The sequence below is a fragment of the Cyrtonyx montezumae genome, unplaced genomic scaffold (assembly GCF_038088225.1).
Source record: "Cyrtonyx montezumae isolate F1298 unplaced genomic scaffold, pur_monq_1.0 scaffold_76, whole genome shotgun sequence".
NCBI lineage: Eukaryota > Metazoa > Chordata > Aves > Galliformes > Odontophoridae > Cyrtonyx > Cyrtonyx montezumae.
The window spans coordinates 198,133-221,122 of record NW_027072085.1 but is presented as its reverse complement, the minus strand read 5'-3'; the positions used below and the strand labels follow the sequence as shown (position 1 = coordinate 221,122).

The following is a 22,990-nucleotide window of genomic DNA, read 5'->3' as shown; positions in this document are numbered from 1 at the left end:
AGAGCAGAGCCGGCCAAGCAGGGGAGTCAGACCCTGGCCACGTTCACACAGGTAAACAAACCAGACAAACTCTTTGATCATCTGTTTCTTAGAATGCTTTCTTCTGGTGGATCTTGCATCAATTGTTAGAGGCTGTAATACTTCCAGAAAGCTTGTCTCGTATCTAAAACGGTTCCACTTGTTTTATCAGCCCGTGCTGCCTTTCAGCTCCACAACTGCAATACAGTGACCGATGCAGCGTCAGACAACAGCAAAGGAAAGCAAGACTGAGCAGAAGCTGCAGCTCCCCAGGCTTCAGAAGGAGCTGAAAGCCGCTCGGTGTCCACGAAGATGTGTCTCCTTAAGCCTCCGTAAGTCTGCATTGCTCCGGTGAACCTTTCACATGCAATCCCTGCAGGTTCCTGTGACTCTGTGATCCCACGTTGGGGCTTTATCACTTATTGTGTTAATTTGTGCTGACAGAACCCAGCTTTGTTCGCAGCTTACATTAAACCTTACATGACTGCACACATAGTGATGGGGTTTGCTTGTTCCTTCTTCCCCTCTCTGTGTATTTTTTATCAAGGAAAAGCCACCGATCACTGGTGGCCGCTCAATGCTTTTCTCAGGAGCCACAGCTCTCCCTCTCAGTCAATTTCAATCGCTCAAAGAGGGAAATGCAGCCCCGGCAGCAATAAAAAAAACACAAAACACCGTCTGTCATAAGCGACAGGCCCTGTTTGTTCAAAGAAAGCGCATTCCTCACACCAAGGGGTGAAAGATAAGCATCTCTAACACAGACCTTGGAAGACTGGCCTGGAATGCACCGAGGGATGAATCAGAAACAGCCTTCATCCCAAAGACCACCTGAAGGAGAGGGCTTCAGGGAATTTACTGCATCACGAGAACAGCTCCTCTGCAGCACAGACAACTGCAAATCATCTCAAGTTGTCGCGGCGCCTTAGGGACTGTTTCTGGTTGTAAAGATAAGCAGAAAAAGGGGCAAGGAGTCTTTTTCGGGGTACGGCTTGGAGAAACTAATCACCAGAAAGGACCACATAGCGCCAAAGGTGCTACTCCCTGCTGATTTATCTGTCGGGCCAGATGTGTTAAAATTGACCCTTAGGTTTAATCCCCTGTATGGTTTGGAATGTAATGAATGTGCATGTGCTATAGCTTTAAATAGGTATTCGTTTTTCTCTTTGGTGAGCCAAGAAGACTCGTCGGCCACCCGTTTTGCTTACTGTCACTTGCTCAATAAATTGTGTTCAGTCTAATTGGACTTGTTCCTGTCAATTATTGGAATGCATTTATAACACCGGTAACGGGTTTTTCTCCCCAAAGTTCATAACTTGATTCCTCTTCAGAGCTCTCCCGGCTCGAGGCCAAAACACCTCAACGCCATTTGGGACAGCGTTGGCGGGAAACTACGCAGTCCCCACACCGCTTTGCACACGGCACGAAGCGCCGCGTGCCGCGCGCAAAGCGCCGCGCCCCCCACCCTCTGCACACGGCCCTTCGGCCGCGTTACCTCAGCGCGCCGTGCGGCGGTGCTGAAGGAGAACGATGGCGACCGCTCAGAGGCCGAAGAGCTGCGTGGTACGGCTTCTGGCTTAGGGCGAAAATGGCGAATCTTCGCTGAGGAGCCGCAGGCGGCTGCGTTGTCAGCTGCGTGCGGTGTCAATGTGGGGCTCGTTGTTGTCCTGTGCTGCGAATAGAGGCGCTCAGCAGCTAGATGGGTTGGAAGGTGTGGGGGGCTGTGGTGAGCTCGGTGTGAATGAGCGATGTCTTGAGAACGTTGTACCACGGGGGTTAAAGACAGAGGGGCCTTCACAGAATCATTGAGGCTGGAAAAGATGGGTAAAGGAGTGCCCACCCATCTGTGGCCACGGGCATCTCCACCCACAGCGCTGGGCAGTGGTGCCCATTGATTTGGGGTGATCTTAGAGAGCTTTTCCAGCCCCAGTGATGCTATGAACCCGCGTGGCTTTGTAGGCTCTGCATGTCACACCAATTGAATTAAAGCCGTCGGTGACAGCAGAGCCGGCTGCAATGCGAGCAGGTTTGGTGTTGAAAGATGCCCCATTTCTCTGCTGCAGAGTGCAGTTGTGTTCCCTAATAAGATAAGCACGGAGCAGCAGTCCCTGACGCTGGTGAAGCGGCTCCTGGCCGTGGCCGTGTCCTGCATTACGTACCTGAGAGGGATCTTCCCTGAAAGCGCCTATGGGACGAGATACCTGGACGGTAACGGGCTGTTCTCAGGGCTTTTTTTGCATACCACATGGGCACAGGGTTGTTGCTGAGTTTGTTCTTTGGGCCACTTTGTCCATTTAATTAAAGGCAGTAGCTATTTCCTGTGACCCTGCTGACACTTCACTAATATAGTCATTAATGGATGCTCTTACAGACAGCAGTGATGCTGATGCATCCATTAGAGCACTTACACTGTAATCTACATTTAACAGAGGTGCTGAAGAATGAACTTCACTTTCAGTGCTGTTGTTTTTATCCTTGAAGATGATTTTTTTTATATTTTTTTCATTCTATTTTCAGATCTCTGCGTCAAAATCTTGAGGGAAGACAAAAACTGCCCCGGCTCCACTCAGCTGGTGAAATGGTACGTTGCCCACATGCTCACACAGCAGTTGTAGTGTGTGAATCCTGAAAGGCAGCTTCCCAGTCAGCAGCTGTAAAGAAAACTTCACCTTGTGGAAATGAGATGTGCTCGGGCTGTGTTCTTAGCACCCCGTCTTTACTGTCTGGTTGTGAATAAGCTCTTGACATGCTTTAATCCATTATAAGCATCATGTACACACCACAGAGAATCCCTGAGGGTTGAATGTATTTCAGAGAACAAAGTGTATTTGCAGAGTGTCCTTGGAAGTGAAGCTGATAGGAATTAGGACTAGCTGGGCAATGCTGTTTGCTTTTTGCAGGATGTTGGGATGCTACGATGCCTTGCAGAGGAAATACGTAAGTTTTCCAGTCTTCCTCATCTGGTTGAAGTGCATTTAAACATACATTCATGTCGTTCCACTGCTTGGCACTGCAGTTGGAGGAGTTTCTGTTTAAAGGATAACTGCTCTTTGGTGCACTGAAACAGCTCAAATCTGGGTGTGGGGGCAGTTTGGGATAATACTCATATGCTGGATCTCTTGAAGCCAAATAAATCTTTTCTCAAAGAGGTGAGCTTAACATACGAGGAGCTTGATTGCTTCAAGTAGGCCTAGGGTGGTCAGAATTGATAATTGGTTTTGAGAGCTGAAGAAAGACAGCTAGCAGAGCAGAAATGGGCTGTGAAGTACATCTGACATTGTTCTCTTTGCTCCTCACAGCTGAGAATGGTTGTCCTTGCGGTAAGTGTGATCAAAGAGTAAGGCCCTCGTGTTGAAAGGTCGGTGCTCAGCTGTGTGTACACATCATGATGTGTTCACTGTCCTTACTTTTGAACCTACAGGTCTACACCCATCCAGATGATCCTCAGGTAAACCTGGTAGAGCAATAACGTTTGGGTAGAGGGCTTCAGTCTAAAAACTTTGGGTCTCTTTCACATGAATTCATCCTGGTGATGCCTGGCACTTTGTGTCTGTGTGTGTGTGAACACTGTTAAGGGTTCTAATGCTATGTTCAATGCATTGGACAAGAGTTAAGAGCTGTGATCGTGTGGTGTAAATAAAGGTTAGTGGGGGCCCGGGTAGGAGCAGCAGCACTACTCACTTCCAGGACAACTGATAATGCAATAATTACCACGTTTGTTTGCAGACAATTACGGAATGTTACCACTTCAAATTCAAGTACACCCCCAATGGACCAGTCCTGAATTTCAGCAGGTATTGTCACCCTGCCCTGTCCTGCCCAGGAGCTTTACCAGAATGAGAAAACTCCATGTTTTCTCTTTGATCTTTCATTCTAGATAGTAAGGCTAATTAATTATCACGCTCTATTAGTCAGACTTACTTTTAAAGCACAACGAATAATTTTAAGCGTTTTAACTCACGCAGGCCACGGGTCAGGTGTGTGTTTTAAAGCAGAAGCCCTTTGGTCTGCCTGAAAGCTGAATGTTTTGTTTGTGTGCAGTAAGAACAGACAGAGCGATTCCCCCATCAGCTGTGCAGACACCAAGAAGGCAAGCATCCTCCTCATCCGCAAGATCTACGTCCTCATGCAGAACTTGGGTCCGCTGCCAAGCAACGTCTGCCTGACGATGAAGCTCTTCTACTACGATGAAGGTAGTGTTTCCCCATCACCTTGACTCACCCGCTGTGCTCGGGCACCTGAGAGCAATTAAAAGAAATCATTTCATGTATAATCTTCACTGGGATTTCTTTTCACATGTCAGGTTATCTCTCAGGACAGTTCCTAAAGTGCAGGGGGTGCTGATCTCTGCTCTCACAGCAGGAACACAGCTGGTTTCATTGGATGAGTGGTTTGAGGACGGATGGAGTTAGCTGAGTACATTGGGAAGTGATGCACTCGCAGTCTGGTGCTGCTCTGAATGTCAGACAGTAGCTGCTGCTTTGTAGTTTTTAGAGGAATTTCTAGCTCACCTGCTTACCTGTGTAAACTGTTTGAAACAGTTTTGGTTTTCCCTATTATAAAGGGAAAGAACTTCTTCAGTACGGATGGAATATTAATAATCTCTTCCACATGCATTATTTTTTAAAGCAGCTTTATATTTAAGGCAAGAAGAGTCTCTTAACCCTTAAGCTGAGCTGGTTTTCTCCTGCAGTTACACCTCCTGAATATCAGCCCCCTGGCTTTAAGGAGGGTGAATGTGAGGGGATGATATTTGAGGGAGAGCCGATGTATCTGAACATGGGTGAAGTGCCAACGCCTTTCCACATGCTGAAAGTGAAAATCACAACTGACAAACAGAGGATGGAAAACTGTGATGAAGGCATTCTGAAGCAAAGAGGGCCTGATCTGCCCCTGCCCGTGCTCATGGTGGCTGGGGATGAAGCAGAAGAAAGCCAGCACGTGAAGGTAAGAGCTCAGATCTATACTATAGGAAGGAACCATTAATTCTTCCGCATCTGTATGGTGTTACATTATTAATAAGGAATGAGGTATTTCTGTATAACTTCAATGAAGATGATACATGCTCACGTTTTTTTTAGTATCACGATTATTTTGGACAGATGTTCTTCTGTAATTGAATTCCATGTGTGCCTGCTTGCACTGATGGAGAAGTAAAGCTGTGCTGGGCTCTACACACCAGATTCAATATCTTGATAAATACATTTTGTTTCACATAGAATCCATCTAAGAAAACCTGACTCCTATGAGCTCTTTCCTTATGTCTGCAGTAGGTTAAGGGCATCTTTCTCATTCTAGGAAGATGCTGCGTTGGGTAACAAAGCAGGAGATGATGATCACACAGCAGAAGCCCAAGGTAGAACTCACATCTTTTTGTTTCTATTTATGAGGTTGTCTGAAAAAATGCTGCTGTCATCCTGCAATCCTTCGCTTATTTTCCACTGCAGAAAAGCAGTAATCTTGAAGCAGTTTGTGCTGATGCGTGGATTGGAAGCAGGAGGACATGCCTGCTCTCTGTAGTTGTGGTGCATGCTTCTCCCCTCGTGGCAGAGCACTGCAGTGGTATGCACAGAGTCACAGCTTTACTTTGCTTTCCTGCAGAGGACAATTTTCCATGTGGAAAGGATGGAATTCCAGAGACTGGAGAGAATGGGAGTCAATACATTTCCAACCCTCAGGTATGAAAGCTGCTCGCTGCCATCCAGAGCTTTGCTGGAGCCTTTGTGGGGCTGCTCTCCTCCAGTTTTACTCCTTGAGTTGTCTCAAGTGATGAATCAGTGATCTGCTCCCTGTTAATTTGCAGCAATTGGTATTTTAACCAATAAAACACAATTTTCAGTGTGGTTTTATTCTAAAGCAGTCACAATGCATAGCAGAGAGCTGCTGCTCTGCTGAGTTTCCAGCCCAAACATGACCTGAATGGGAAAGTAACTTTGCATTTACAAACCACCACAAAATGCTCTGCCTGGCAGAATTTTCTCTGCCAGTTCTGACCAATCAAAACTCGATTAAAACTTAACGATGCCAGCTTATCGTTCAGGCTTAAAACTCAGGCTGTGCTCCCTAAAAATGAGAAGACACAACTTCAGTGTGGAGTTCTGCTTCAAACACAGGTGCTGAAGGTTCTTAAAGCAGGACAGCCCCACAGCACTGAGTTTTCTGCAGTGCTTTGCACTGACAGCACTGAAGCTGTGGCCTCTGTGCTCTGCCTGGTTGTTCTTTCACTGTTCTTTCTACTTGTTTATTCTCTGATTGTTTTCTTTAGGTCGATCATTTGGCAAGGAAGACATCTGAGCTTAATGTGTCAGAGAGCAGGACGAGAAGTGGGAAGTTATTCCAAGCCTATGCTGTGAGTATCAGTTTGTGTTTCTCAGGGGTGTTCCAGTGAATAAAGCTGTTGGCTTTCCTACACTTCTTGCTGGAGGAGTGAAACTCTTGTTGCCTTGATGGATTAACTTCAGCACGTTCTGATCCTCAGTGTCAAACCGAGTCTGTTGCAAAGAGTTAAAAGCTGAGCACAGGGTGAGGAAGAGTTCATTAAGATGGATTGATATTTCCTTGAGAATAGATGTAGGCTCCCTGCTGGCTGAATCCGTTGCTGAGAGGAGATGTGGCAGCAGGGAGCTGGGTTCCTCTGCTCCTGCAGGCGGAGCAGAAGCGGTGTCTGCTGCAGTCTGCCCTCTGGGGGTGGCTCCAGGTCCCCCCCTCTCTCTGGTGCTCGGTGCTCTGTGCAGGACATCCTTGCAGGGTGGTTCTGTCGGTGCTCAGCTCGGTGTGCTGCAGGCGCTGTAACGCAGTTCCCGTTGTGTTGGCAGATTTATCAGGCTGAGCTCTCATCCAGTCAGGATGTGCTGCCAAAAAGGAGGAAGATAAGTCAGCCAAAGGAGCAGTTCTAGACACCCATCTCCCTGCTGTCTGCCCGCAGGCTGCTTCTCCCCGCCGCTTCCTTCTTGCTGCTTTGTGTGAACATTAATATTTGAATGCCTTTTGGGGATCTCTTGTTCTATTGGTAGTCATAGTGCAGTGGATTTAAGGACGGGAAGTCTTGTCAGGATGCCCAGATGAGGAAATCAGAAGTGAGTTTCTATGGGAGGTCGCATCCCTGTCAGGAAGGACAGACAGAGTGCTGCTCCAATTCTGACGGAGTTTCTGGTGTTACAGTTTTTACTTTTCCTGTGAAACAAGCAGAGCTGGAATGGTTGGAGGTGTCTGATGCTTTGCATTTCTTCCAGACCAAAGTACAGGGCTTCTTCAGTCCGTTAATTACATATTTCATTCCAGATGCAGGCGGGTGGATGGCTGTGTATCAGTAATTGCAGGCAGCTGTTAGAGCAGTGTGAGATGCTTTGACAAAGAAACGTTGTGTTCTGGTGAAATTAATTGCAGGAGCTGGAACAGTTAATGGTTAATTTTTGATGTACTGTAGAAGAACTGGAGTGAAGCTGTCCCTGTGTTGCTCAGTGCTGCTGCTCTGTTTTGGTGCGGATAGCTGAACATTTCTTGTCGCGTTTGAATTTGCCCAGTTTTATGATTATTAAAATGATGTTATTCAACACTTTGTTTCCATCTTTCTTTTACACTTTGGCCGGGGCGCATTCAGCGGCGTTAATAAAACTCGGGGACTGTTGGAGGTGGTTTGGCTCAGATTCTGTCCTCATCTGCGTGGGGTCTGACCCCATCTGGGGTCACAAAAACGCCCGGTGCTCCCGCTGCTTCTCTCTGCTGAGCAGTGGTGACACGGACGTGGGGTGGTCCTGGTGTGAGTGTGAGGGGTTGGTGGCAGCTGCGGGGGTGCAAAACCCGACCCAGGACCGTGAGCCCCCCAGGCCCGGAAGCCCTCGGGGTGTGGGGGGGGGGGGAGTGCCGGTGGTGGCTCCGATTCCTGGTTCCCTTCCTGGAGGTGCAGTCGTCTGAATCAACACGTCACCGCGTGGCAGTGGCCGCTCCCTGCTGTGCCGGCTCCGCAGCCGCCCCCGGGCCAGGTGAGCTGAGAGCTCCGAGTAAGAGGTGCTGAGCGTCCCCTGTCCTCCCCAGAGGCCGCGGTTCGGGTGGTGGTGGGGGGGGGGTCTTGTACCCCTCCCCTTTGCACCTCTGTTCTTTCAACCCCAGGTGGGGATGACGACGCTCACGCGTCGGGGATGGCGTGGGGACAAGAAGACCGAGAGTGAGGACGCATCTGCGGACAGGGAGCTGCCTGACGATGACTCTGACAACTCCAAAGCCCCCCGCCTCACGCTGATGGAGGAGGTGCTGCTCCTGGGGCTGCAGGACAAGGAGGTGAGCGAGGCTGCAGGCCAGCAGCAGCTGAAGGGCTTCTGCGAGTTCCCTGAGCCCTCCCCAGCTCCAACACCCCCCAAGCACCCCATTGGTGGCCCAGAGGGAGCTGTGGGGCTCAGTGGGGCAGCTGAGGGCTGCACACAAGCCCTGCCCTGGGGGTAGGTGGGCAATTCTGTGGTATTGCTATTTGCGGAGCACTTATTCTGGGGGTTCCCGAGCTTTGCAGTTCTTTATCTGGGGGTGCTCTCTGCACGGCGCCCAGCTCGGGCCGCTCGCTTTGTGCTCTCAGCCTGCAGCTGTGGGCTGTGGCTGCCCTGCGTGGGGAGCTGGGGTAGGCAAAGGGCTCACGGGCTGAGCAGGAGGCACAGGAGAGCAGAACGCTGTGCAGGAACCTTGGAGCAAATATTTGAGGGCAGCATGGGAGTGTGGTGTGGTTTGCGTTCTCCCTGGGCTACGTTAAACATTCTCAGTGTGGTTTGTGTGCTCCTGGGTATGGATCTTTGGCCAGCAGGAAATGAAGTGAGCACAATAGATAAGGGGGAGGGGGGGAAAGAAAGACTTTTCACACACTTGCTTTGGTTTTGGTGGTTGCTTTTTTGTGTTTTTTTTTCCCTTCCTGTCCCACATTCCTCCATCGGGCAGCAGAGGCCTGGCAGCGAGCTGTGCTCTGTGCACAACACTGCCCCAGCTCTCCTGTGGGCTCATGGTTTGACTGGTGAAAAAACAGACAATTTTTTAGGCAAATCCAATGAGCCCACAGTTTAATTCCATTTCTGTAAGTACCAGACTCTCCGTGGAGGCAAAACTGGATGCACAGCAGTGTCTGTGACCATTCTGCCTCCAAGAGCTTCAACTTGACCTCATTTCAGCCCCCTGAAATTCAGGGTGGGAATACATCCTCCAACCCAACAAATCAAATTGGCCTCTGTGCCCTTTTTTATTGTGAAATTTCTTCCTTAAGTCCACCTGAGACAAAAAAAAAAAAGCCCTTTGCATCTGCCATGATGGAAGGAAGCAGGGCAGGTTGTGCAAGCATCAAGAGTTGCTTTGTCTTTACTCACCAGGAAATGAAGAAAGCAAATAAAGATTTTAATTTTATTTCACGGTTCTCTGTGCTGAACAGCACAGCATTCATAGGCACTGTGTAAACAGACACGCTGGGGTATTTACCAGTTACACCAGTGCCAAGGAGAGAGGGAGTCAGTGCCCTGGTCCTGGGGGGCAGCACTGTAGCTGGGACAGGGCAGGATGGCATTGGAGCTCCTCACAGCGTGACGGGGGCTCAGTGCTGGAAGAAGTTCTTGGCTGGAGTGGGATGTTGGAGGCACAGCGTTGGGGAGGACCGTGTCTCGTCCCTCCTGCCCCCAGCTCCGTGCTTGTCCCCGTGCTTGCAGGGTTACCCGTCCTTCTGGAACGACTGCCTGTCCCCGGGTCTGCGTGGTGGCATCCTCATCGAGCTGGCGCTGCGGGGCCGCATCCAGCTGGAGCCACTCACAGCCAGGAAGAAGCGGCTGCTGGACAGGAAGGTGATGGCAGAGGGGGTGGTTCAGTGGGTCCCAGGTTCCCCGTGCTGCCCTGGATGGCTCTGGCTCGTGGCTTTGCCCACGGCCACCCCACCCGTGGCACGTCTCGTGGGTCTGCCCACGTCTGGGCCTCACGCTGTTTCTGGTTTCATCTCACAGGTGCTGCTGAAGTCGGGTGCTCCCACTGGGGATGTGCTCCTGGATGAGACCCTCCGACACATCAAAGCCTCTGAGTCCATGGAAACGGTGCAGACGTGGATAGAGCTGCTCACAGGTGGGTGCAGGGAGAGGGAGAGCGCAGACTCTGGAAGGGTTTGGGTTGGAAGGTGCCTTACACACAGTCCTGTCCCTTCCCCCACCCTGAGCAGGGACATTTGGCCCTGAGCACCCACCCTGCTCTGGACATCGCACCTCACCGCCCTCTGGGATGAATTTCCTCCTCACACCTGACGCGGATCTCCCCTCTTTTAGCTTAAAGCCATCCCACTTATCCATTCCAACCCGACTGTGCCGTGATCCCACGGTTCTGTGATTCTCCCCAGGAGAGACCTGGAACCCCTTCAAGCTGCAGTATCAGCTACGCAACGTGCGCGAGCGCGTCGCCAAGAGCCTGGTAGAGAAGGGGATCCTCACCACGGGGAAGCAGAGCTTCCTGCTCTTCGACATGACCACCCACCCCGTCTGTGACGCCGCTGAGAAGCAGCGCCTGCTGAGGAAGCTGCAGGACGGCGTGTTGGAGCGCTGGACGGGGGACGTGCGCCGCGTGGAGCGCAGGTTGCTGGCGCTGCTGGTGCTGGCCCACGCCTCGGACGTGCTGGAGAAGGCCCTGGGCGGCCTGGAGGATGCACGCTATGAGGTGGCCATGAGCAGGGCCAGGGATGTGCTGGAGGCCGACCCGGAGCTGGAGGCGGCCCAGGGCAGAGGGACGGAGCTGATCTGGGCCGTGCTGGCGGCCTTCAGCAGGGCCTAGGTCCTGCAGCAGGGCCAGGGGAGGTGACAGAGGGCTGTGGGCCCGTGCGTGGCCCTGAAGCCCCTCGGGGATGGGGGCTGTGTGAGGAGCCTCCCCCCTTCTCCCCGCTATATTGGGATCAGGACTCGGTGCCTTTGGGGCTGTGGATGCCGGGGGCAGCTTAAGTGTCACTGTGTCAGAGGGGAAGGGAAAAGTTTATAGTGATTTTTTTTAATTACTTTTTTCTTCTTTCCTCGCTCGTCTCCCGCCCCTCCCCACCCCCCACCTCGCATGCGCTGTGAATGTGCTCCTTTGCGTCCTGCACTAGCTCCCGGCGTGCGCTGCCCTCATGACGGCTCAACCCCTCCTTCCCGTGGATTTGGGGGGTGGGAAGAGCGTGGGCAGCGTCTGCGTTGGGCCGCGCGGTGCTATGGGACCACGTCGCCACGTGGGGTCGGGGGGAGCGGGGGCGCTGGGAACGGAGGGGCCGCACACGGCCCACCAGGGGGCGCCCGCTGCCAGGGCCTCCCCAGGCAATGGCCACGCCCCTCGTCCCCGACCGCTCTGCTTATTGGTTCTTCTCGCTGTCCATCAAGCTCCGTGGCCCCCGCATGTCCCCGCCCACAAGGTGCTGCCTCACTTCCCATTGGTTCCGGGCAGCTTCACCCGCGGCGGCCAAGCGCAGCCATTTTTCCCGCCCCCTGCGGGCCCTGATTGGTCGTGCGTGACGTCACCGCGACCTCCTCTCTGCGCCCATTGGATAGGCCCTTGTCTATTACGCAGTCGGGTCGTGAGGGGGCGGTGGCGGCCATTTTGGAGCAGAGCGCAGGGCCGATCGCCGCGGACGGAGCGCGGAGGCAGCGCGGAGCCGCAGGGCCGCTCCTCCCCGTCATGGCCGCCCCGTTGGGTACCGGCGCCCGCGCGGAGGACTCCGGGCAGGAGAAACAGGTGAGGAACCGTGTGGCGGCCGTCCCGCTTCCCGTTGGCTCGGCGGCGCGCCACTATTCCCTATCCCGCTCGCCGATTGGTTCCTGCAGTCGCTGTTTTTGCCTCTCATTGGGTGTGTGGCTGGCGCGGAGGCGGGACTTCCGGGACAGGCGGCGGGGGTATGTGTGACGCCGGGGCTGCGGGAGCACTGCTTTGGGCCGCGCGTGGACGGGGCCCCGTGGGGTGCGGGGGCTGAGACACGTCGCTCCCTCGGTCGTTTTGGTCTCCTGTGGGGCCCAAGCGCTTACAGCCGCCGCTGTCTTTCAGGACTTCCAGGAGAAGGAAAGCGTCATCCCGGAGAGGGCCGAGGAGGCGAAGCTGAAGGCCAAGTACCCCAACCTGGGCCAGAAGCCCGGCGGCTCCGACTTCCTCATGAAGAGGCTGCAGAAAGGGGTATTCATGCTCCGCTGTGGGCTCTGCGCTGTCCGTGCAGTGGGGCCGGGGGTGGTGCTCACGGTATCGCAGGGCTGCCCCGTGTCCCCTGGTCCTGGCGCTGGGCACTGCCCCCCCGCCCTTCACATACTGCTCTGCACTGATCAGATCTCTCTCAGCCTTCTCCATGTGAACAGTCCCAGGGTGCTCAGCCTTTCCCCATCAAGAGATGTGCCATGCCCAGTGTGGGACTCTCCCAGCACTCCTCTGTCTGCCTGGATCTGGGGAGCCCAGCACTGTGCCCAGAGCTGCAGCTGTGCCTCCCCAGGGCAGAGCAGAGGGGAGGAGCTCAGCCCTGCCCTGCTGGCCATGCTCTGGGCACTGCACCCCAGGGTCCCATTGGCCCTCTTGGCCACCAGAGCACGCTGCTGGGTCATGGTCAGCCTTGTGCCCACGGGACGCCCGAGTCCTTCTCCACAGAGCCCTCCCCGAGCCAAAAACCTGTTCAGTATATGTGTTAGAGATGTGTACACACTTCCTCTCAGCTTTTTTTTTTGCCCGTGTGCTTGCTGGGTGTTTTGTTCATGTTCTGAGCTGGTGCAAAGGGCATGGAGGACGCCAGCAAGTCAGCAGAAAAAGCCAGTCTGCGGCCGTGCTGCCTGGTGAAGCAATTAAACCCCTCCCCAAGAGCCCTCTGCTCTGGGTTGCTGCTGAAGGCTCTCCTCCTTGCAACAGGATGATTCAGAAATCCCTTTGAGCCATTGTGTGTGTGCTTGACTACCTTGGCCACCTCGTGCTGCTGCTCCTGGTGCGGCTGCCTCGCTGCCTGTGCAGCCCCTGTATGTGCTGCATTGCTGACAGGAATGCTGGTAGTGTTTTAGGTACCAGCTCCTCACACAAGCACGGGAGTGAGGGTTTATTTGTTTGGCTCCAAGTGGGAGAGGGCTTTAGGGCTGGGCTGGGCTTTGTGGGGCCTTTAAAAGCTGTTTGCAGCACCACAGCATCAGAGAATATCCTGAGGTGGAAGGGACCCGCAGGGATCAAGTCCAAATCCTGACTCACGTAGGACCACCCAAAGTTCAAGCAGTATTTCTCAGGGCATTGTCTGAACTCTGCTTCTGCGTTTGCCCTTTGCTCTGCTGTCAGCAGAATAAAGCTGCACTGTGGGGTGCACAGTGTCACGGGCAGCGTGCGTGGTGAGGGAGTGGAATGCCCTTTGCACTCCTGGCCAGCAGTGCTGGGAGGTGCCCCAGAGCCACGTTTGCAGGCATTCTCCTCTTGGTTTCATCTGCAGGAGTCTGTCTGGGCTGTGGGCTGGGCAGTGCTCACTGGGGAGGACGTCCTGCCTTTGTCCCACGCGCTCATCTGTTTGCCAAACTGGAATAAACTAAATCAGCAAATGTCCCCCAGCTGTGCTGCTGTAGCTGAGCCTGTCTGGAGGAGCCTGCTGACGCAGCGTCTGCCCCACAGTCGCCGTTAGAATCACAGCATGAGTTGGAAGGGACCCCAAAGCCCCCCCATCCCCACCCCTGCAGTGGGCTGGGTGCCCCCCCCACACGCCAACAGCTCAGACTGCCCAAGGCCCCATCCATGGATGGAGCACCCACGCTCCTCTGGGCAGCAGTGCCAGCACCACCTCTGGGTAAACAACTTCCGCCTCATATCTGACCTAAATCTCCCCTTGTTTAACTTAAAACCATTCTCTCTTGTGCTGTCACTGTCTGCCTGGCTAAGTAGTTGCTCTCCCATCTGTTTATAAGTTCCCTTCGAGCACTGGAAGGAGAGGGGACGGGGATGTAGACTGCTGGCTGGGGTGAGACACCTGAGCCACACTGGGCGTTGTGGGGAGATGCTAAATAAAGGCCCTACAGACCTGCCAGCTGCCTTGGACTTTCCCCTTACGTGTTGTTTCGGTGATAAGTTTTGGGTGTTAGCCATCCCAGCTTCTTAAAGGTGTTTGTTTGTAGCCCGTGTGTGCAGCTTGGCCATCCCTCTCCTGCAAAGTGCTTCAGAGTAACGTGAACTCTTCCTCTTTCAGCAAAAATACTTTGATTCTGGCGACTACAACATGGCCAAGGCGAAGATGAAGAACAAGCAGCTGCCGACTGCGGGGCCGGACAAGAACCTGGTGACAGGCGACCACATCCCCAAGCCCCAGGACCTCCCGCAGAGAAAATCCTCACTTGTTGCCAGCAAGTTGGCAGGGTAGCCTGCACTCACGGGCTGTTTTTTTCCTGTTTTCTTTTTTCTTTTGGTTAATTGGATTGAACTGCACTGTACCATAGAGCTGGGAGCACCAGAATCCACATAGTTATACAATATTTATAGCAAACACACACCACAACTGAGGAGAACATGGGATGGCAGTAGCCCAGGCCACGCAGGCAGACCCTTGGTGGATTTGGTTGTGCATTTGCTTTTTGTGAGCTGGTTTGCTGCCTTAACTCTCACGCTGCTCTGAACCATCCCTGCTCACAGTCACTGCAGTGCTGCATCCCTCCCTGCAGTGCAGTGGCCCAGAGGGAAGCGAGGAGCCCTGGGAGGAGTTGGGTGGTGCCATCGCGTTGTGTTCTTCGGGTGTCTTTAGGGGAAGACGCAGAGGGGGAAGTGGCAAAAGCTGACACCCGGCCTGCTGTCCAGTTAGGGGTGTGTGTGTTAGTGGTTGAGTTGGGAGTGTGGCTGCAATGGAGGGCAGCAGCCCTGGAGGCTTTGGGGGGCAGTTTCTCGCTGCCTGCTCTGTCCTTCCTGCCAAGGATTTGTCTGTGGTGGTGAAGGGAATGTGGTGGGAGCTGCAGAGCACAGCTGGAGCCCCAGCCCTGTGCTCAGAGCCTGGAGTTTGGTGCTTGTAAAGCGTAGGGCCAGTGGTGGTGGGATAGGGGTGAGCTGTGAGAGCAACAGGACAGAGTGGCACTGCAGGGAGGAGGGAGAGTGTGGAGAGGAGGGAGATCATAGAGGTAAATGTGTGCTGGCAGTGCTGTGCCCCCTGGCTTGAGGTTCTTTTGAGTTTTTTCTCTTTTTTTTGTCTCTTGCTTTTTTGTTTCAGGCTTGGAAAAAGCAAACAGAATGAGGTGAGCGTGGTGGCTGCAGCTCACGGAGGGGGTGTGCTCAGTGCCCACGTGGTGCTGGTGAAGCAGCTCCAGATGTGGGGCATTTTGTGATGGGGCCTTGGGCTGAAGTTTGTGCCAGGATGGCACCGAGTCCAAGCGAGGTTTAAGCCCAGTTGTCGAGGTCGAGCAGGCACTGTTGGTTTCGGGGAGCTGTATTGGATCAGAGGAAGACAGAGGGAGGCAGCGGGCGATGCACTGCACAGCTTTCCTCACTCGTGGTCCTGGCAGAGCTGTACTTTGTGTTTCCACACTGAGTGGGGAGCGAGGCCGTGCTCGAGCACTCTCATTTGCTGTCAGGTGCTTTGTCAGTGACCCTGGGTGAGGAGCTGTGGCCTCAGGGCTGTGGACTCCTCTCTGAGCAGTGTGGCAGTGACAGGCACTGTGCCTCGTGCTCAGCTCCTCGCCCAGCCCCGCGCTGCCTGGCCGTGCAGCCTCCTAGGGATGCTCTGCTCTTGGTCCCAGCTGCATTGTAAATAGATACGAATCATATATACAAATATATATATAATTTTTTACATCTTCATCTGTCCTCTTTTCTAGTGTGCTATGCTATGGAAGAGATTTTAAAAAGAAAAGAAAAATGGTGAAAAAATGCAAAGGGGTGCTGCAGCTTGGAGCAGCCCCTGTGCTGCTGCCCGTGCCCACTGGGGGCAGGGAGGGAACAAACAACTCTGAGCACATCTCCCCTGCTTTGCTGGAAATGCCAAGCATGCTTGCACAGCAGGAGGAAGCGATTGTGACAACACAGGATGAGAACCAGCAACAGACGTTTCCGGAAAGTGGCCGTAAGGAGCGGTGGGTGACGTCTGTTCTGTCCCCAGAGCAGTGGGGCAGTGTCTGTGCCCACTGTCCCCACGTCCATCTCTTGCTGGACAGGACGTGACAGAATCTGAGTTTGGTTTTAGGGGGTGTCCTCTGCTGAGTTGCAAAGATGAGGCTGAGAGGTCGGGGTGAGGCAGCAGGAGAAAAGTCGTGTTCAGCTCCAGATGTTTTTGGTGCTCACTGAGCCCAAATGGGTTTCTCTGAGGTGTGAGGGCAGAAGTGGCTGTGCTCCTGCACCTTCTCCCTCCCCGGCACCACGTTGTTTCTCCCAGTGTGGGAGGCACAGGGGGAGGGGTTTTCCCCTCATTCAAAAGAAATCTCAATTCCTTTCCATGTTATGCACCAGGGGCTCCTGGTGCCATCCAGAGGCCAGAGCTGCCCTGTGGTGACCCCTCCCCAGGGCCGTGCTGCTGGCAGTGAGCCTGCAGCCTTGCCCAATTTTCAACCCTGATGTCATACTTCTCCAGCTGCTGGCGTCACTGGGGTTCGAAGGGACGCGCTGACCCTCCCCACAGCCCCGTCATCCTCTTCTGTCAGACATCCTGCTCCCCTTTTCCCCACTCAGATCGTCCGTTTCACCATCCCCTTGGTCCCACTTCAAAGTGGGAGCCGGGTGTTTGCTCAGGGACATGCCGTTCCAGCTGGGTGCCAAGTATGTGCCCGTGTTTGTTTGTGCTTTAAAGCTTGGCACTGCTGGGGAAATAGTGCTGGGCGCTGCCCTGAGCTGCTGGAGCAAGCTGAGCTCACTTCTGTTATTGCTCCCAGTGCCAAGAATTTGCTTCTTGGCAAGGACATGTTCCTTGGGGCCACAGGAAGGGCTCTGGAGCTGGAATTCTCCTTCCAGCCCCTGGTGTTGCCTGGTCCTGCTTGAAGGAGTAGGCAGCAGGGCAAAGGATGTGCAGGGTTCATGCATGACCCCATTCTTTTACAGTCTGGGGGTAAAAGGGCGTTGGGGACGCGCGGGGCAGAGCTGCACTCTGCTCTCACCACAGCTTCCTCCTTTGCCAGGGGGTGGTGACACTCAGGATGGTGACAGAGACATGTGTTTGCAGCGTTTTCAGGCCTCCCAAAATCACCTTCACGCTGAGTTCTTCACGTTGGCAACTCCCCAGGTGTCCTTGCTGCCTCCCTGCAGGAGAAAGTTCTGTCTGAGGGGCTCTGTGGGGTTTCCCACCCACATTTGACATTTCATCTCCACAGCTGGAGTTCCCCCCCCATCCCATACACCACTCATGGGTTGGCCAGGGATTTCCCTTGTCCCTTTTGTGGGTCGTTTTTCTTTCCACTTTCCCTCAAGGTTTTGGTGGCGAGTCCATGCTCCAAAGGTGAACCAGACTCCAGGCCCAAAGCTGCCTCGAGCTGACGTCAGTTTCCTGTGGTCCAAGGCTGCCTGCTGCACCCACACTGAGCATTCAGTGGCCTTTGGACTGAGCAGCAGCACAGCCCTTCTGGCAGGGAAATTCCTCCTCCTCAGGGGGCAACCAAAGCGGGCAATTCCTCAGGGGTCTGATTTCCAGGGTCCTGCCTGTCTTTGGGCATGAAAATCCATCGAGTCTGGAGCTGGTTGAGCTGCACCAGGAGCACTCCAGCACCTTGCCATTGCTCCTGGCCCTTTCACAACGGTGGGGACACAGCTGGAGACCTGGTGATGCTGGGGATAAAGAATATAGAATGCCAGAACGGCTTGGAAGGAACCTTAAAGCCCCCCCAGCTCCAAACCCTGCTGTGGGCTGGCACCAGTGCCAAGGGTGACAGCTGCTGGTGGGGCTGTGTTCTTGGTGTGGTGCCCAGTGGGACTGGGACTGCAGGCGGTGGAGGTGAGGGCTCAGCTGGTGACGAGATGAATGTGTGTCAGCTCAGCTCCCCACAGACCCAGCACCACGAGCCTTTAAGGTTGGAAAAAGACCTCTTCAGGTCATTGTGTCTCAACTCGTCCCCGCTGTGCTCTTTTTCTTGAGCACCTCCAGGGGACAGCGGCTCAACCACCACCTCCCCGGGCAGCCTCTCCCAGTGCCTGACCACAGCTTCAGAGGAGATCCCCAACGCTCAGCCTGGCCCTCCCAGGGATCCGTGCAGAACCCCCTGTGCTGCAGTTTGTGGCCTTTTCCCCTCGAACCGTCCCCACACACTGCTGAAAAGAGTCTGGCCTCGCCACTGTGCCCCCCACCCCTCCGATATTTCTCCCCCTGGGTCAGGTCCCCTCTCACTCTTCTTTTCTCAGGGCTGAACAGACCCAGTTCACTCCGCCTTTCTTCGAGGGGAGATCCTCCAGGCCCTTCCCCATCTCTGTGGCCCTGCGCTGCACTCTTTCCAAGAGATCCCTGTCTGTTTTGGACTGGGGAGCCCACAACTGCACACAGTGCTCCAGATGAGGCCCCCCCAGGGCAGAGCAGAGGGGGCCACGCTCTTTTTAATGCACCCCAGGATCCCATTGGCCCTCTTGGCCACGAGGGCACACTGCTCACGCCAACCTGTGGTCCCCCACGCCCCTCTCTGCAGAGCTCCTTTCCCGTAGGACCTCCGCCCATATCCTCTCCCTCCGCCGGAGCTGCCCCGGCCCCACAGCCGACATCAGAGCGGGGGACGCCGTTTTAACCCTTCCCTCCCCCCCAAAACTCCGCTTCTCGCCCCTTCGAGGCGCTCCTCTGCCCCCTGCCCCTCCCCCTCTTCCTCCGCGGGGGCCGAACCGGAAGCGGAACCGCGCCTCTTCCGTGTGGCGTCACAGTGGCTATAAAGCACTCCGCAGTTCGCCCACCCGCGCCGTCCGCCGCCGGTGCTCGTCGGGCGCCATGTTTGTCGTCAAACGGAACGCCGTCATCGGCTTCAACCTCTACTGCGGCGGAGGAGGCCTGGGCCTGGTGCCCGCTTCACCAGCAGGAGACCAAACCCCGCCGCCCGCCGCCGCCCCGCCCGCCGCCGCCACCGCGGCTGAGGTACCGCGGCCGCTGATTGGCTCCGCGGGGCTGTGGGCCGCCGCCGGCCGCGCCGAGACCCCCCGCGCTCCCGTTGATTCCGCCGCTGCCCCCCGCGCTCTGATTGGCTCCGCCGCGGCCCGCTGGGCGCCGCCGGACCCCGTGCCGCGACCCGTCGCGCTGTGGAGCCCCGAGGAGGAGTTGGACGGCTGCGAGCCCGAGTCCGAGCGCGGCCCCGGCGGCGACTCATTGCCCAGCACACCGCCCGAGCTGCCCGACGAGCTGCGGCGGGACTCCCTGGAGCTCATCCTCCGGTACCTCCGGGAAGCGGTGGGCGAGGCCGAGCCCAGCGTCAAAAAGCTCTTTCCGGGGCTCCTGGGAGGCCCAGGGCGGCCCGGTAGAGCGGGCGGTGCCGTTATGGAGAAAGCGCTGGAAACGCTGCGGAGGGTCGGGGACGGCGTGATGCAGAAACACGAGCTGGCCTTCCAGGGTGCGTGGCACCGGGAAACGGGAGAGGGTGGAAGGTGGGAGGGGGTCCGAGTGGCCGCGGAGTGAAAACGAAAGCGGACTTTGTGCTGAGCGGGGGTGGGGGGCAGTGCCCCGGGGCTGAAGGGCGGCAGCGCACGTGCTGGGGGGGCAGTGGGGAGTCTGGGGCTTTTTGAGCACCGTGAAAGGGCTTTGGAGCAGCTCCCCGGTGCCGTGTGAGGGGTTTTAGGGTTCCCCCGTGCCGTGTGAGGCGTTTTGGGGCTCCCTCGCTGTACGGAGGGGGGTTAGAGGGAGGTTGGGGTCTCCCCGCTGAGCTGAAGGGGGGTTAGAGTTCTCCCAGAGCCGTGGGGAGTTCTGGGGTTGCCCAGCTGTGGGGTTTCGGGGCTCCCCGTGGTGCTGTACGGTGGCTTTTAGGGCTCCCCCTGAAGCTGAGGGAGCTCTGGGGCTTTCCTGCTGTGGGGTTTGGGGCTGCCCGAGGAGATCGGGTCTCTGCAGCTTTGGCTTGGGTGGGAGAAGCCCTACTTAGCCCTCAGTTTGCATTATGGCTGCTTTAAGGTGCTGCAGCTAATGCTGACTGGTCCCAAAATAGCCCCCAGATGTAGCCCGGAAAATAGCCCCGGTGCCTGGGCTGGGGTGGGGGGGCTGCGGGTTTGGATGTGCTGGAATGGACTGGAAGGGAGAACCGGCCATTTTGGGCTGGTCTTACATAACTTGGAAGTGAGTCCCCAAGGACCAGTGAGAGCCAACCATTTTGGGCTGAATTTGTGTCATTCAGAATGGAGTCCTTGGGGAGCAGCAGGAACTGACCATTTTTGGCTGTTTTTGTGTAAGTTGGAAGCAGCTTCTTGGTGGGAGGGGGGAAGGGGAGGGTGGGAACAGTGAGAACCAACCGTTTTGGCTTGGTTTTATGTCATTGCAAGTTCAGCCCTTGGGGACCAGCAGGAACTGACCCTTTTTGGCTACTTTTGTGTAACTCGGAAGTGACTCCTTGTGCTGGGGGTGGGGGGAGAGGGCCAGTGAGAACCAACCTCCTTGGCCTGGTTTTATGCAATTCCAAGGCCAGTCCTTGGAGACCTGCAGGATGTGACCGTTCTGGGTTGGTTTTGTGTAACTCGGAAGCTGCTCCTTGGGTGCTGGTGGGTGCCTCTGGTGCCAGGACAGGGCACAGAGGGGCGGTGTTGGTGTTTCCTCCTGAGCCAGCCTGTGGTGAACACCTTTCACGTTCCAGTTTGTGTTGGGCTTCAGTTTGTTCCTCAATTCCTGCATTGCCCTGGTGGAAAAGTCCAGGGGTTAACTGCCCTGCCCACATTAAATTGGAGGGTGTGCTGCTGAACAAGCTGAACTCAGGGTGTGCAGATTGACACAAGCTGCTGTTAGCAACTGAGGCTTCTGCAGAGCTGGCAGCTCTGTGTACTGAGAAGGAACTGGCTTCTGGGAGGCTTCCTCTTGGTTTAAGCAATAACAAGCAGTGCCTTTCAGTTTCATAAGGGCTTGTCTTGTTTGCTTATTCATGAAGGGCACTGTGGGTCAGGCTGTTCCAGGTGGCTGCTCAGGGGCAGGGCTGCCAGGCTGCTCCCAGCCTCCTGCTGCCCTCCTGGCTCAGCAGGGCCCTCGTGGGCTATGGGATGGAGGTGGGATCCCTGCCCTGCTCGTGTCTGTGGCAGGGCTTGTTGCAGCAGCTGCTCTGTCACAGCTTTCAGTCCCCAGGTACAGAGGCCGTGTCCTGTCACCGGTGGCTTGGCATCACTGAGCCTTTCTCTCAACTGGAATCTCTTTTCAGGAATGCTTCGCAAGCTGGAAATCAAAAAAGAGGAAGACCTGCACTCCGTGCGTGAGGTGGCTGCACACGTTTTCAGTGACGGCGTCACAAACTGGGGCCGAGTTGTCACGCTCATCTCCTTTGGTGCCTTTGTTGCAAAACACCTGAAAAGCATCAACCAAGAGAAGTGCATCAGCTCGCTGGCAGGGATCATCACGGATGCGTTGGTGTCATCCAAACGCGAGTGGCTGCTGAGCCAGGGAGGCTGGGTGAGTCACTGCCCGCCCTGAGGCTTTCAAAACGATTCAATATTTCCTATTTCTGTAACCCACTGGGTGTCAGCTGCATGTGTCAGCAAAGCACAGATGAGTCACTGTTCCAGTGAAAACCACTGTCTGAAGCACCTAGCCAGTGGCATGCAGTGCCTTTGATCCAAAAAACACGTGCTCCCCTCTCCTGCCTGGTGAGGAAGTGGTAGCATCCCTAGGGCAAAATGGAGTGTCCTGAGCTTGCCATTCTGGGTTGGAAAGGGGCAGCTGGCATGGGAATGACTGTCTCTTCTTTCTCTTAGGAGGGCTTTGTCGACTTCTTCCGAGTTGAGGACCTGGAAAGCAGCATCAGGAACGTGCTGATGGCCTTTGCAGGAGTGGCCGGCCTGGGGGCGAGCTTGGCCTACATGATCCGGTGAGCTGCAGTGTGCTGCAGAGGGGCAGAGCTCAGGGTGGACCAGCTCCACTGGGAGCTGGCGAGCCCATCACTTCCTCCTGTGCGTACTTATGCAGCTGGACTTGAGTAACCCCAGGAGAATATCTAGGTGTCCCCTGAGCAATTCTTTCCTAAGAGAGAAGGAAGGTGTGTCCCACTCAGATTGTGGGTACCAATGAGGATTTATTGCTTTGGGAACAGAAAGTGGAGGAGTTGACTTGATACTCTGCTTCGTTCAAGAGCGTGAAGAGAGAAAGTCAAAGTGGACAGCTTCACTTTTATCCCGGAGGAAACGGATCTGCTCAGTGAGCCAATGAGCACCAGCTCCTGTCTGGATTGATCCTGGTGGCTTTACTGTGGCAGTGCGCAGTGCGGAGCCGATGCTTCAGAGTTGTGGTTGTGGGTTTTTGGAAACAGCGTCTTCAGCTGCCACGCTCCTGCCTAAACTCACAGCTCTGCTGTCAGAGCTTTAGGCAGCGATGCTGTGCGAGACAGAGGTGTGCAGCCCGTGCTGGAACGCGGGGTGCTGTCTGTCCCCTGCCTTCCAGCAGGGTCTGCTCAGGCCGCGGGCGGCCCCAGGAGCAGTCCTGCAGCTTGAGCTGGCACTGTGATAACCACAGCCAGCTGCAGCCCGGCCGGGCCGGCCTGTCTGACTGCTCTCACCGCACCGCCACGCCGGCAGCTTAAAAATAGGGACTACATTTGCAATTATGTAAAACCCCACACAGGGTGGGGAGGCCGGAGAGAACCTGAAAGTACCTATAAAGCTGCAGAGTATGTGTGTTTTACAGAGCTAACAAAGCAAAGGTTGAATGTGGTGGAGCTGCTTACGGGTTAGGGTTGGAGCCTTGTGCTGTGGCTTCGAGCAAACCTTTCTGTGTCCTTGAGCAGGAGTGCCAGGGGTTGTAGTGGCCTGCTGCACTCCCTGGCTGCGGCTGTTGTTTCTGTTCAGTTTCATTTTGTTGGTTTTCCAAGCTCTTCTGGTAGATGGGGGATGGTGGAAGTTGCTGTTGTTACACTTCCCTCTCTCCCCTTTTGATTTTTGACTCCGTAAGCAGTGAGCACAGCAAAGCTGA

General features: G+C 55.1%; 4 protein-coding genes across 4 annotated transcripts; all 4 read left to right on the top strand.

The window, feature by feature from the left end:
* Positions 1–232: 232 nt before the first annotated feature.
* On the top strand, positions 233–7,438 carry HORMAD1 (HORMA domain containing 1). The gene is made up of 14 exons (XM_065751626.1): positions 233–350; positions 1,324–1,578; positions 2,005–2,223; positions 2,533–2,596; positions 2,916–2,952; positions 3,315–3,335; positions 3,437–3,463; positions 3,742–3,809; positions 4,057–4,208; positions 4,709–4,962; positions 5,314–5,371; positions 5,617–5,693; positions 6,281–6,364; positions 6,831–7,438. Exons 1-14 carry the CDS (start codon positions 233–235, stop codon positions 6,909–6,911), a joined length of 1,515 nt encoding a protein of 504 aa, XP_065607698.1. The 3' UTR covers positions 6,912–7,438.
* Positions 7,439–7,986: 548 nt separating this feature from the next.
* GOLPH3L (golgi phosphoprotein 3 like) lies at positions 7,987–10,997 on the top strand. Its single transcript, XM_065751617.1, has 5 exons — positions 7,987–8,022; positions 8,125–8,292; positions 9,687–9,818; positions 9,975–10,089; positions 10,358–10,997. The coding sequence occupies exons 2-5, from the start codon at positions 8,131–8,133 to the stop codon at positions 10,783–10,785; spliced, it is 837 nt and encodes a 278-aa protein (XP_065607689.1). The 5' UTR covers positions 7,987–8,022; positions 8,125–8,130; the 3' UTR covers positions 10,786–10,997.
* A 634-nt stretch (positions 10,998–11,631) lies between these two features.
* Positions 11,632–14,429, top strand: ENSA (endosulfine alpha). Its single transcript, XM_065751611.1, has 3 exons — positions 11,632–11,712; positions 12,019–12,144; positions 14,162–14,429. Exons 1-3 carry the CDS (start codon positions 11,656–11,658, stop codon positions 14,330–14,332), a joined length of 354 nt encoding a protein of 117 aa, XP_065607683.1. The 5' UTR covers positions 11,632–11,655; the 3' UTR covers positions 14,333–14,429.
* A 4,384-nt stretch (positions 14,430–18,813) lies between these two features.
* On the top strand, positions 18,814–22,244 carry MCL1 (MCL1 apoptosis regulator, BCL2 family member). Its single transcript, XM_065751607.1, has 3 exons — positions 18,814–19,454; positions 21,231–21,478; positions 21,781–22,244. The coding sequence occupies exons 1-3, from the start codon at positions 18,842–18,844 to the stop codon at positions 21,895–21,897; spliced, it is 978 nt and encodes a 325-aa protein (XP_065607679.1). The 5' UTR covers positions 18,814–18,841; the 3' UTR covers positions 21,898–22,244.
* The last annotated feature ends 746 nt before the right edge of the window (positions 22,245–22,990 follow it).